The 14,350-nt window shown below is 54.7% G+C and overlaps 1 protein-coding gene across 4 annotated transcripts in view; it reads left to right on the forward strand.

The window, feature by feature from the left end:
• Positions 1-1,715: 1,715 nt before the first annotated feature.
• The window catches only part of NLGN3 (neuroligin 3), a 26,364-nt gene continuing 13,729 nt past the window's right edge, over positions 1,716-14,350 (forward strand). Inside the window, exons 1-5 of one of the 4 annotated variants that reach the window (XM_011992051.1) lie at positions 1,716-1,849; positions 4,401-5,057; positions 5,696-5,755; positions 10,344-10,403; positions 12,084-12,233. In XM_011992051.1, the coding sequence (XP_011847441.1) occupies positions 4,601-5,057; positions 5,696-5,755; positions 10,344-10,403; positions 12,084-12,233 (727 nt within the window). In that variant the 5' untranslated portion in view covers positions 1,716-1,849; positions 4,401-4,600. The remainder of the gene's footprint in view (positions 1,850-4,400; positions 5,058-5,695; positions 5,756-10,343; positions 10,404-12,083; positions 12,234-14,350) is intronic. The other 3 variants (XM_011992052.1, XM_011992054.1, XM_011992053.1) reach the window with 3 other exon arrangements.

Below are 14,350 nucleotides of genomic sequence, written 5' to 3' on the forward strand. Positions count from 1 at the left end.
CCACCACGCCTGGCTAATTTTTGTATTTTTAGTAGAGACAGGGTTTCACCATGTTGGCCAGGCTGGTCTTGAACTCCTGACCACAGGTGATCCGCCCACCTCGGCCTCCCAAAGTGCTGGGATTACAGGCATGAGCCACCACACCTGGCCCCTTAGTCTTTTAAGAAGCGGCAGTGAACCTTCTCAACTAAATGTTGCAGCCATAAGCTTTCCTCCATGGGAGATATACCATTGGGATTGAGGAGGGGCCCTTAGGCCAGGGGAAACATCAATGGAACCTGATTCTTCCACAACACCCCAGATGTTGGGCCTCAAACAAGCTGGGGAGGGTGGAGATGACAGACACTGCCTACGCTTCTTGTCATCTTGTGTGGTCCCCATAATGCACCAAGTGGCATACCTTTCATAGGACAGAGAACTTCCCTGAGAGTCACATGCCTGGATGAAAAATTGCCCTCCATTGGCATGTGCCATCATAGAATAGGTCGTGCAAGGACCGGTTGGTTCTAGGAGGAAGAAAGACCAGTAAAAATAAGCACCCTTTCTCTTTCTGCCCTGCTGCCAGAACTGCCTGTTCTCACATGACCCACCTTGGCAGTTACCCAGGATGACTGTTGCTCGCTCCCATTTTACAGTAGAGAAAACTCAAAACTGTTACCCCAGAGTCACATTTGGAGCTGTGGCAGGGCCATCCTCGCCCTCTTGCTTTCCAGTTTGAGTTCTAGATCCAAGGCTGTCCAGGAGAGCCAACTCGTTTACTACAATGGAGTCTTGGAGTCTTGGAGTCTTCTGCCCTGCCTAGCTAGGGCTGGAAGAGGATCAGCCTCAGCCTTGTGAGTGGGTGGTACAGGATGATTTGACAACTTAAGGATAACATGCAAGCCATAGTTGCACCCTATTACTGGGAAGTGTCTAGTGTGCTGGCAAAACCAGGAGCACCAATCAATACCCAAGTTATAAAAAATAAAATAGCCCTCTTTGAGGCCCACGAAGCCCTTGCTTATATGGGACTTACCAAGTTTAAGAGTTGCGTGCACAAGGAATGGAACTCCTTGACAGCGTAAAGGCAAACATGACTGAAACTTTCTTCTCCCTTACTCTATCCTGGCAAACATTCTGAGGAGTCACAGGAGTACAGGCTTGGCTGGGATGAGGGACATTCAGTGGGGCTTGGGGGTTGCTAAACAAACGGCAGGTGCGCCACATACAAAAACACAAGACACAAAGACACTGAACCTGGAGGGGAGAGACTGAAATGGTCAGACAACTGGCATGCTGACAGTCTGAGTCTGACATGCCCCAGCAGAAGCAGCAGAAGGGAACAGCACTGACCTTTGGGAGAGTGACAGGATGAGAGCAGAGTGGCCCCACTGGTTGCTGCTTGGGTAGTGCTGGTGCTGAGAAGGGATGCTGACTGAGGTGGAGGTGTGTTTTTGTGTAATATGACTGAGGGTTCCTGCAGGCAGTGCCTCAGTTTCTCCCTTTGGGTCAAGGTCTCAAGCTTTGCAGGTAAAGATTGGGCTAGCTGCCCTGGAAGATCACCTGTCTAATAGCTTGCAATCTGAGGTGTGTGTGTGCACGTGCATGAGAGGGAGCGGAACGTGCCTGAGCATGGGGGGAATTGGGCCATGCCCCAGGACTTGAGCCATCTCTGGCACAAAAGGAGTTAATGGCAGGGACCGCGCCCCCCCGTGTCCGGGCACGCGCAGCGCGCCCCCTCGGTGCGCGGGCACAGCAACCAGGCTGCCGGAGAGCTGATCTCGGGGATTCGGGTGCGGAGCCCTTGGCCTGGAGGCGATATGGGTGGTCCGTGGCCCGGTTCAGTCGCTTGCAGCAGCCCGGGGAACAGGTGAGGCCGCCTGCCCCGGTCTCTCATCCTCTAGCTGCCCATACCTTGCCCCCATCCTAACCCCTCCCAATCCCAGGCTCCTCCACTCCCCAGCCAGTGGCCCCCATCCCTCTCAACCCCATGTTCTCCATCGGCACCCCTGACCCCCGATCCTCCCCCGCTTCTGTTCTCTCCTCTACCTCCTCCCTAAATCCCGCATCCCTATCATCCTCCCGCCCATGGTTCCTCTATTTCCACAGCCCATCCCGCATGCTCATCAAAATACCCCTATTGAGGGCCCCCAGCCCCATCCCGGGATTGCACATTGCCAGTCCCCCCTCCCCTGCAGTGCAGCTCCATCCCCCTTCCATCATAGCATCTCATAGCCGGGCTCCCTCCCCCACTCTCTGCAGCCCCCCCACCCAATGGAGGCCTTTATCCTATCCTCCCCCATTCCAGTGCAACTCCATCCCCCAATCCATTCCAAGCCCTCATAGCCCCCAGTACTGCAGTTCTCAATATTGGTCCATTCCTGCACAATGCCCCGCGCCCCACACCTCTGCAGCCCCAAAAGTACCCCCAGATGCCATTCTCATCCCCGGCATTGCTGCCTCCCCTTGTCTTCTCCCAAATTGCAAGTTGGGCAAGGATGGAGATCTTGGCCTTGGGGATTCACAGTGGGTCCTAGGGTACAGAGGGCGTTTGGGGGTCGGTCCGATTGTCTAGGTGTTCACGGGGGAGGGGCTGCAGGGAATTGACTCAAAGGAGAATTTGGCATTTGGCGCCGAAGGGTTACTGGAGAGGGGGTCATCCCGAAAGGGTTAATGGAATTTGTGGGGTGGGGGCAGCACCGAGGGGGTTAATGTGGGGGGGTTGCTGGCGGGGAAGCTGTGTGAATGAGCGGTCTGTGCCCTGGAGTTGCCATGGAGACGGTGAATGGGGGGATTGTGTGAACTCAGCTGCGGACTATCCCCCCCCATACACACACCCACCCACTCCCTCCTGCCCCACCTCCCTACTCCTACCCCTTCCTTCCCCTTCCCCTCCTCCCCCGACCCGGGTGCATTCTGGGCAGTGTCTGGGATCTTCCCCCCCAATACTTTGCTCCCCATTTCTTCATTTCCTCTGAGCCCCCACCCCTTAAGCCACTTTACCCGCCCTCCCTCCTCTTCCTTTTTCTTCTTTCTGTCTCTCTCTCTCTCTGTCTCTCACACACACACACACACACACACACACACACACATTCTCATTCCCCTCTCGTGGTGGCTGATTGCCGGGCGTTCCCAATCTCCCTCCCCCACCCCTTCAGCCAGTTCTTAAAGGAGCAGGCCTGCAATCTGGGAAGGCGGGAGAAATGGAGGAAAACTAAATGTGCATGTGGTGTGCATGTGGCGTGCGTGTGCATGTGTGTGCGTGTGTGTGCGGGAGCATGCGGGAGTATCTGTGTGTGCCTGTGTCTATGTGTTGACTGTGTAACTGTGTCAGAAGGCCTGTGTGTCTGAGTGTGTTGCTATTTCTGTTTCTGTCTCCACCTATGTGTCACCATTATGCTGCATGTGTCTGGATATTTACCTATGCGGGTATGTGTGATTATATTTCAGTAAGTCTCTGTGTGTGTCTCTGAATGTATCACTCTGTGAGGCTCTGGCTGTGTGAGGCGCTCTGTCTCAGAATGTGGGACTATATGAGGGGATCTCTGTGGGTTTGGAATGTATGTCTCTGTGAGTGAATATCGCAGTGTCTGTGATCCTGGCTTGGTCTCTCTCATTCCCTCTTTGAGTCTTTGTGAGTTTATTTCTATGAGTCTCTGAATATGCGTTCCCCACGCTCCGTTGTTTATTTTATAATACACCGGAAGAGCATCCACAATGCCTAGGGTGCTAGGCAGAACTCTTTCTACCTCACTTCTGGAATTCGGTGTGAATTAAGAGAGAGCCAACTGAAAGGACCAAGGCTTAAGGATTTGGGAGCAGTGAGGGCTGAGGAGAAATGTACAGAAGGGGCGCAGGAGGGTCCAGGGACTCCGGTGAATGGCTGTCCTGCCCTCTGCCCTGCCTGAGGGTGAGGGAGTCTCTCTGTGGGACTCTGCCGATTCGCTGCTTTCTGTTCTTGTGTCTTAGTGTCCCGGAGTGAGGTTGACAATCCCACCCTGTCCTGAAGTGGAGGTCCCTGTGTGGGCTTACCAGGTCCCAAGGGCTACACAGCTCCGTTCAAGCAGCATGCCCGGGGACCTGAGCTCCATCTTTGTTTCTCCCCACCCCCTGGCTGTCACACGCTACTCTGGCTCCAGCCGACCCTGATGAACCTCTTTGGCTGTGGGGTTGAAGTTGGGCACCGGGAACTTGCAGTGGCAACAACTGTCACTGTCAAACCCCTTGGATTTTCCAGCCATGGCCAGGCACGTAGAATGGTTCTGATTGGCAGTGGATCACCTGTGAGTCCCTGGGCCCCTGGCCATGTGAAACCTCTCCTGCCTATAAGAGAATAGCCCAAGCCCAGCGGGGCCCCCAAAGACCAACTCTGTCGCCCTCCCAGACCATCTTGGATGACACATACTTCCCTCTTTCCACAGGCCTGTCTGGCCCTGAGGGAGTCCCCTTTCTGAAGCTGTGGTGCTTGGACGACCTGCTCTCTACGTTGCTGGGCACCTGTAGGTGTCCCTCGAGAGCTCAGTTTTGAGGTTCAAGTCAGTGTGGCCATGAAGGGGCTGCCTATTGGGCTGATGCTGTGACCCTGGAGTCTGCCTCTCCTGCCAGTCCCCCTGCCCGGAACATGTGGCTGCGGCTTGGCCCGCCCTCGCTGTCCCTGAGCCCCAAGCCCACGGTTGGCAGGAGCCTGTGCCTCACCCTGTGGTTCCTCAGTTTGGCGCTGAGAGCCAGTACCCAGGCCCCAGCACCCACAGTCAACACTCACTTTGGGAAGCTAAGGGGTGCCCGGGTACCACTGCCCAGTGAGATCCTGGGGCCTGTGGACCAATACCTGGGGGTGCCCTACGCAGCTCCCCCGATCGGCGAGAAACGTTTCCTGCCCCCTGAACCACCCCCATCCTGGTCGGGCATCCGGAACGCCACACACTTTCCCCCAGTGTGCCCCCAGAACATCCACACAGCTGTGCCCGAAGTCATGCTGCCAGTCTGGTTCACTGCCAACTTGGATATCGTCGCTACTTACATCCAGGAGCCCAACGAAGACTGTCTCTACCTGAACGTCTATGTGCCGACGGAGGATGGTGAGTGCTGCGGCCAGGCACTGTGCCCTCCCTGCCTCCCGCCTGCCCTGTTGTGTTTGTGGCTTGCATGTGGTTGTGTGCCCTGCAGCATGCGTCTGTCTGTCTGTGAAAATGCTTCTAACCATCACTCTGCTTGGCCTCCCACCCCCCTCCCCGTTCTTCCCTCTCCCAGCATTGTCCGAGCTCCCATGTGTGAGTGACACTGTTGCCAGGAGGGGCCTGGCCCGGCCTGAGAGCTCTGATGGGTCTAGGTCCAGTGCTGGATGGGGGTCCCCTGGGGGAGTATGGGTCACGACTGGCAGCTGCCCGCGGGAGGATGCTGGCTCCACCAGGCCCCCCTGTTGCCATTCCACCTGCTTCGAAAGGTGGTAGGTGTGTGTGGCCAAGGACGCTGGGTGTGTGGGGGGCGGGGGGCAAGCCTGGTGGGCAATGCTTAGGTGCCGCCTCTTTCACTAGCTGATGCCTCCTCCCGCGGGGGTCACACTAAGGTAAGTGACAGAAACAAGGAGATGGTGGGACAGGCTCTCTGCCATGTGCCGCCTGCAGAGCAGCTCAGCTCTTGGGACCTGGGGGGTGGGGGGTGCATGCCCCTGGGCAGAGGCCTCCTGTTATTTTTTAGTTTTTTATTCATTTTACAGTAAAGCGGATTTCCAAGGAATGCGCCCGAAAGCCCAACAAGAAAATTTGTAGGAAAGGAGGTAGGTAGCGAGCCGGCGGGGAGGGAGAGAGAGAGAGAGGGAGGGCTGCCTGCCCACCTGCCCTTGCCCCCAGGACCCAGCCTTCCTCTAAGTAGCCCAGGCTCAGGGGGCAGTGAGCAGGCATAAGCGCCACCTCATCCGAGGGCCCTGGCTGCCTTGCAGGGAGGATTTGGTGGCCTAAGGCAGCCTCAGAGCAGAAGCAGCAACCCTATTTCTTTCAATATTCCCAGCCCCAAATTCCACCCTAAAGTGTGTGCCAAAGGCAGAGCCAGTGGCTCTCTTGGTGACACCTCAGGAGAAACTCTAGGAAGCCAAGATGGAGCCAGAGGCTCCACCCTTTTCCTAGTGGGTGGAGCCAGAAGACCACCCCTTCTGTGTTCTTTCTCCTGGATTGAAAGTCTAGACTCAATTGTCCCACCCTGAAGCTTAGACCAAACACGTGTACACAGGTTTAATAACTCCTGCCATACACACCTCTGCCTCCCACCCCACCACCTCTGGCCAGAGTGTAGCTGATAGACCCAGGCTGCTCTGGTGGCAGAACTTGGGGGTCTCTGGGAACTATGGACTTTAAAGGAGGCACAAGATCCTGAATTTTAAATTTGCCCTCATGCTGAGAGGAGTTTCTCCCCCTGTATAATAATTCTTCCTGTTGGAATATCACTTTATGTTTTCTGTAAAGTGCCTTGGCATTTACCTTGTAGAATCCTCCCTACATCTCTGGAAGCATCTAAGGCAGGAATCAGTATCCCAATTTTACAGATGAGGAAACAGGCCCAGGGGAGTGACTTGTTGCTGCTCAAGGCCCCCGTCGCTGGTCTGTGGCAGAGCTGGGACCAAAACCTGGGTCTCTTGACCCTCAGGACATGTTCTTTCCACTGTAGCACACGGAAGCAACTCCCATCTGCTCATTCCCATCTCCCCAACTCAAAAAAATGGTGAGATGTGGCTGGACTGGGGAGAATTGGAACAGTAACAGCCTAAGGAACAGGTGGAAAAATCACAGCTTGATCCCTACAACCCTCTGGCAAGCTGGGAGTTTGTTTTCCTTTGATGTCCTAGGGCAGGGTTTCTCAGAATGGGGTTGTCAGGATTCCTGGGATGGGGTGCTCCTTACTGAATAAGAATTTCTGGGGGCAGAGCCTGGGAATCTATATGTTGAACATGAGCCCTGGGTGCTTCTAATGCACACCTGAGCATGGAGTAAGACCCGCTGCTCTAGGGATAGTATTTCACCACAGCCCCATATCCCACCCAGGACCTCACACACTATAGGCAATTGATGTTTTTCGTGTAATTCAGAAGCATCATGGTGCTGCAGAAAGAGTACAGGTCTGGGAAGCACAAGGCCTGAGTCCCAGCTCTGCTGCCAACTCACAGCGAGACCTTAGCCAAGTCTTTTCCTTCAAGAACCTCTGTTTCCACATCTGAGGTTGGTAGGGGACAGTTCTGGCCTTAGCATTCCATTAGTCTATAAATGAATTCAGGAAGAAGGTCTCTTAAACCTGCAGGAGCGGCTGGGCGCGGTGGCTCACGCCTGTAATCTCAGAACTTTGGGAGGCTGAGGCGGGCGGATCACGAGGTCAGGAGATCAAGACCATCCTGGCTAACACGGCGAAACCCCATCTCTACTAAAAATACAAAAAATTAGCCGGGCGTCATGGCGGGTGCCTGTAGTCCCAGCTACTTGGGAGGTTGAGGCAGGAGAATGGTGTGAACCCGGGAGGCAGAGCTTGCAGTGAGCCAAGATCGTGCCACTGCACTCCAGCCTGGGCGACAGAGCAAAACTCCGTCTCAAAAAAAAAAAAGAAAAAGAAAAAGAAAAGAAAAGAAACCTGCAGGAGAGGAGATGGCATTCACATTAACCATTTCTTAGGAAGAATGATCTCCCAGTAAGAGCCTTGGGCTGTCCAGTCCAGCCCTGAGAGTGTGGCCAGAGAGCAGACTGGAAGCCCCGGCTCAAACATGCACATTTACCGATTGTGATTGTTGACTGTGGGCAAGGCCATGTGCTAGGTGTTGTTGGGATGTGGAGGGATGTAAGGTAGAGGAAAGATCTAGAAATGACTAAAGGCCTAATCACTGCTCTGAAGAAGCTCTTAGCCTTGTATTAAAACTCAGCTGGTTTGGCCGGGCGCAGTGGCTTATGCCTATAATTCCAGCACTTTGGGAGGCCAAGGTGGGTGGATCACTTGAGTTCAGGAATTCGAGACCAGCCTGGCCAATATGGTGAAACCCCATCCCTACTAAAAATACAGGTGCATGGTGGCACGCACCTGTAGTCCCAGCTCCTTGGGAGGCTGGGGCAGGAGAATCGCTTGAACCCGGGAGGTGGAGGTTGCAGTGAGCTGAGGTGGTGCCATTGCACTCCAGCCTGGGCAACAAGGGTGAAACTCCATCTACAAAAAAAAAAAAAAAAAAAAAAAACTCAGCTGGTTTCCCTAAGTCCCATGGGCCAATCAGGAAGTGGGTTCCAGACAGTGCAAGGGAAGGCATTTGGTCATTTCGCTGTTCAAATTAGTTCCCTACCCAGGACCTGGTGGCCATTTGGAAGAGTGACAAATCCCGCCTCTTGAGGGAGACCCATCCCCAGAGGTCGTTAGGGTTGTGGTGTGCAGAGGTCTGGGGGCTGGCCTGGCTGGGATCCCTCAGCGGCACAGGGTCTGGGAATGGTGGTCGGCAGTCAGGCTGGCCTGGGTAAGAGGCATGGCAGCTAGGAGCCGTTCAGCAAGTACCAGGCTGAAGGAGCAGAGGCATCTGTGTGAAGGAGGCTGGGACAATGCAGCAACCCAGGGACACTCTCAGAGGGGTTCACAAGGGATGTATCTTCTAAGTCAGGGATGATGGGAAATGAAGGGTTTCCTGGGGAAGACCTGCCCCATCTCCCCAACACCCCACCCCATCAAGTTGGAAGGAATTCGTGTCTGGGGATAAGTGACTCCTTTCCGTTTGTAGGCTGTCCACAGTGTGAGGGATGATACCCATGTCCCATTAGGTTTCTGAGGACAGCAGTGGCAGGTGTTGAGCTAATGTATTAAGACGGTAGGTGCCACCGGAAGTTCAGGGAGCCAGAGGCAATTTCTCCCCTAGAGCTGTGCTCTTGTCCTAGTTGAAAAGCCATTTTGTAGGATGAGGGCAGTTCCTGTTTTGATGAATGGCTGTAAGGAAATCTAGTCATCAGAGTCCAGACCGGCTGGGAAAGAGGGCTCTTTGCTCCTTCCAGGCTGAGGGTATCTGATGTCATAGATGCAAGAGAGCAAGCCCTGGGGTGGCAGCACAGCCCCCTCTGTTTCCACACACTGACCAGCATCCAGACAGCCGGTCCTCTCCCTCCTTGGCCATCACCAGGATGCACTTCTAGCCTCCTTAGAACAGGAAGGAGAATTTGTGCCAGCTTAGCCCCAGATCCTAAATGTTTCCCTTCTCACCTCTAGTTTCTTCTTTTTTCTCTACCCTCCTTTCCCCTTCTCTCCCCTCTCCTCCATGCCCCACTGCTTTTCTCATCTAATTCTTCCCTCCCCTCCCCTTTCCCCCACCCCAGAAAGGTGGCATGATGCAGTGGAAAGATCATGGGCTTTGGAGTCAAGCAGACCTGGGTGTGAATCGCACCTCTAGCACTTCCTAGCTGTGTGATCTTGAGCAAGTCACTTTACCCCTCTGAACCTCAGTTTCCCCATCAGTGAAACAGGAATAAAGATAGGACCTATCTCATTGGGGTATAAGGATCAAACAATATGGCAGAAATAGAGTGTCTGGCACATGGTGAATATTCAGTACATGGTTGGAGCTGTGACCATTATTCCTATCTCTTTGTTTCTCTTCTATTTTTTTTTCTCTCTCTCACCATCCCTTTCTCCTCTTCCCCTTTCTTCTCTCCCTCTGTCCCTCTCTGGCTCTCTCTACATCTCAGAGCAATGCTTGCTGCTCTCAACACTGGTTCCTGTGGGCAGGAACCCCATTTGCCATTAACCAGAGCAGGGGGTCCAACAAGGAAGACCAGAGGGAAAGCTTCATCTCCCATTTTCTCCTGTGGGGATCAGGGTCAGCTGAGGCCCAGCTTGAACCTGCCCACTGGGCCCCAGGAGCTCAGGCCTGGGGTCCCTGTACACATCTCTGCCCTAAGTACCTCGTATCCACAACCTCCACACTTGCTGGCAATGTCGCCCCTCACCCTTGGTACCTGACCCTGCTCTCCAGCTCAACCTGCCTGTGTACACACGAGCAGCCCCTTCCACCCAGAATGAATCCTTCCCCTGAGTGGGTCTCTGGCTCTGTGCCCTGGCCCACTTGCTGCTACCTCCTTCCTCACTGGAAAGGTAGTTGGTTGAGATGGGCTGTTGGGGACAGGGAGGCGGGGCAGGGCGGTGCAGAGAGGCCAGCACAGCAGGGACCTGCAACACCATCATCCTGGTGAAGGTCTGGGCCTCAGCCCACCCATTCCCTCAGTTCTTGCCATCCCTCCTGCCTGTCCTGGGCCCAGGCCCGGAGCTGGCTTGCTGGGCCACACTGCAGTCATGCTGTTTTTGAATTCTCTCTCTGTTTTGTTCTCTGTTCTGTGCTGTTGTGTCTCCCCGTGTCTGGTCCCCAGGATCCGGCGCTAAGAAACAGGGCGAGGACTTAGCGGATAATGACGGGGATGAAGATGAAGGTATTTGGGGGCTGCAGGGCGCGGCGGCTGGTGCATGGCACAGAGCCCCTCCCCTTCTCGATGGGGAGAAGCCCCGTCTGTCTGTCTGTCTGTCCGTTGGTGTGTTTCTGTTCCTGTACAAGGCCGTTGGGCTGTTCATCTGTCTTTGGCCCCGTTGGCCACTGGGAGTTCCGGGGTGATGGACATGGCTGGCAGGAGCAGGGGACCACAAGCAGAGCCATGGGGAGGACATCCTCCTTGCCTGGGTCTCCCGCCCCTTCCCCATCTTCTGTGGTTCAGAGGCACCTGCCCCTACTGAGCAGCAGGGAGAGTGGAGAGAAAGCAGGACCACTGAGGGTGGGGAGAGGACAAAGGCAACGGAACGGCAAGGAGATTACCTGTGTTTCAGTGAAGAGACCCCTGTGTCTCACAGGGAGCCTGGCTTCTGGGAAAGGGACCCCGCAGGACGGCGAACTGGGGAGTGAGGCAGTGACAACCAAAGGGGCTGGAAAAGCAGCACCAGAACCTCCCCAGCCTTATCCTAGAAAAGAGAGAGATGGTCTCGGGGCCAGGGGCTGCAGTAGGTACAAGACAAGGCCAGAAAGAGTGGGCTAAAATGCCAGGCTAAGGCCAGGACACCACAGCCATCAATAAATGGCATGAGATCCTTGGGCAATGATCGGACCAGCCTTCCTCCTTGGAGAAACAAGTTCTGTTTGCTCTGCAGCAGAGAGCATCCCTTCCTCCTCCATGCCCTGGCCCCACCCCTCTGTCCCGAAGGGGCCAGGCAGCTCAGGGGGGCCCAGTGGTGATGGGTAGGGCTGTGCTGGCATGGCAGAGAGTACTGGTCCAGTTCACAGACTGACAGGCTACAGGCAGAGGTGATCAGGCCTGGAGCCTTCTCTTGACTGCCCCAGCCCTGATGCCGTGCCACCTGGGCTTGGGAGCAGCTGCTTGATGGTCCCTTGTTGAATGGCCTCTGGGGAGGCTCCATCTTCATCTTGGTGCTGACTGGGAGCAGGCTCTGTCATTCTTAGTTCTGCCCCATCCCCAATGCTTCTGGTTAAGTCTGCCCGGGGAGAATGGGGAAATGGGCACATGGCTAAGAAACCATGTCAACAAGGTTCCCCCCACCCTATCTCTGCCATTCACTCCCCTTTCCCCACATCCTTCCTTGTTCTCTCCCTGTGCCACCCCTTATTCCCACACCTCTTGTCTCTGTCTGCACTGGGGGGCCAGCTGCTGCCAATGGCCGTTTTTCCATGTAACTGGTCTAGTCTTGGGGGTTTCAGGGCTCCCCAGCTCCTGCTCTCTAAAGCCATGTCAGGTCCCAGGACTCCTGGGTGCCCAGGGCAGCGACTCACCTGATGTGCCTGAAGAACCAGCCCTTCCTCTTTCTGCTGCCCCCCGCCCCCAGGGCCCAGCCATGGCCCACTGAGGCCTGGCTATATCACATGCCTGGCTGCCTTCAGCTGGGAGACACTTGAAACCAGAGCCTTCAAAAACATCACTGAAGTCCCACTGTCTCAGGCTGATGCTTGAGCTCCAGGTTGAGCAGCCTCATGAGTCCTGCCCTCAGGGATGGCGGTGGTGTCCTGGCACCTGGGATAGCTTTGCTGCCCGCACCCACCCCCCGGGCTGGCGGGGGTTGGGGAGGAAGGGCATCCCACCCAGCCTGTGTCTCACCCCTTCTCCTTGCAGACATCCGGGACAGTGGTGCTAAACCCGTCATGGTCTACATCCATGGAGGCTCTTACATGGAAGGGACAGGCAACATGATTGATGGCAGCGTCCTCGCCAGTTATGGCAATGTCATCGTCATCACCCTCAACTATCGGGTTGGAGTGCTAGGTATGGTTCCCTGTCTGGTGCCTAGAAGGAAGACTGGCTTCTTAAGGAGGGGAGGAAAGAATGCTGGAGAATTTAAAAACAGAGAGCCTTGCTTCTCTAGCTGGTGCTAATGACCACAGTCAAAATAGTGTTATCCTCTGGCCCCTACCCAAATGCTAGGGGCTTCCCCATATCCCCAGGCCCTTTCTTAGAAGGTTTAGATGCCACTGGAAATTCAATTCAAACTTCACACCTTCTCTCAGGTCCCAAGCCAGGTCTCTGCTTCCAGACTTTCACTTGGCTGGGTTTTGTAGGATGCTTCAATTTTCCACTGTCCCATCTTCACCTCTACCCACCCGCCCCACATCCCTAAACACCCCACACATGCACAGATATTCCTTCCAGTCCACTCCATGGCCACACACCTATTTACCTTCACGTGTTTACACATCCACCCCGCCATGCAGCTGCAGGCAGAAGGTGATTTCTCACTCACCCCCACAAAGTACACACACCTAGCCCCACATTCACATCTCCAGGCCCCTCACACAGAAACACATTCTCCCAGCACTCCAGGTAACTCCACTCACATAGTCTCTCCAGAACACACACCCGCACACGCGCACACCCGCACACGTGCACACCCGCACACGTGCACACCCGCACACCCGCACACCCGCACACGCGCACACCCGCACACCCACACACCCACACGGTCTGTGTACTCCACATCTGCACCCCGCAGATGGCTCTCACCCTCTGCATGTGCACACACATGCTCATGTGCTTCTCCCCATGTCTCTGGAGCCACATCTACACCCATACCCACGACGCATACACACCCACACCCACACTTTACCCCCGTATTTACAGCCCACACAAAAACCTACACCCTGCACATCCACGTCCACACCCAAACTCCACACATATACACCTTAAACGTATATAAATATTCCTTCCACCCACCCCGCACACATACATGTACACGCCCATATCCCCCTGCACACCCCACTTCTACATCCACTTTACACACCCACCTGCTACCACACACACCTGTCCCTATCTCCTCAGAAACACAAACCAACATTCCCCTTCCCTACACACATATACTCTTACCTGTTTGTCCACACTGTCCCACCCTACACATACACAGATACTACACACACACCATATCCACATCTACATACATCCCACATACTGCCCTTATGTCATTCCCCTACACATACACTCCCCCCCACACACACATCGTGCATGCATGCATATACATGTGCACACTCTTCCATACACAGCCTGCATATGTACACCCAGCACACACCCATGCACTTCTCCCCTCACCCCACCCCACAAATACATACACATCTGTGTACATGGGGCTGCACCTGTATCCATACATGCACACACACCTCTACCCATGCCCAACCGCATCCCCCCAAATCCCCCCACACTTCCTTATCCCGTATATGCACACATACACACTCCTTGTACTCTCTCTATGCATGTCCCCTGCACACTCCCACCCATCGCACACATACTCCCATTCATACGCGCTCATTGCCCAAATGCCTCCTCATATGCACCCATACACCTCCCCACCCGCGCATTCTCTGCTGTGCACAAGCTTGTGTCAGTCATTTAGGCTGCCCCTGAACCCTGTACCTTCCTTGGTGACCACCCATGCCTATCTATGGTGAAGGTCTTGAGGTAAATGAGTGCCTCAGAGAGGGTGACTAAGCACACAGGGCCCTGCTCATGCTTCCCCAAGCCCCGCATCCCTGTAGTGGCATGAAGAAGCCAACTTCTTCCTGGAGAAGAGTTTCAGCGGGAGTATAGGCTCTTGGTCAGGTCTGTAGGCATATGGGTGCTAAACCAGCAGTTAGGCGTGGCTTATTCCATGGCTAGTTAGGGGACATGACCGTATTTTATTTCATTTCATTTCATTTTTATTTAATTTTTGAGACAGGATCTCACTCTTGCCCAGGCCAGTTTTGAACTCCTGAGCTCAAGTGATCATCCTCCCACCTCAAGGGCCTTATTTTAATTTTTTTTTGAGACGGAGTCTCGCTCTGTCACCCAGGCTGGAGTGCAGTGGCCGGATCTCAGCTCACTGCAAGCTCCGCCTCCCGGGTTCACGCCATTCT

The sequence above is a fragment of the Mandrillus leucophaeus genome, unplaced genomic scaffold (genome assembly GCF_000951045.1).
Source record: "Mandrillus leucophaeus isolate KB7577 unplaced genomic scaffold, Mleu.le_1.0 Scaffold401, whole genome shotgun sequence".
Classification (NCBI taxonomy): Eukaryota; Metazoa; Chordata; class Mammalia; order Primates; family Cercopithecidae; genus Mandrillus; species Mandrillus leucophaeus.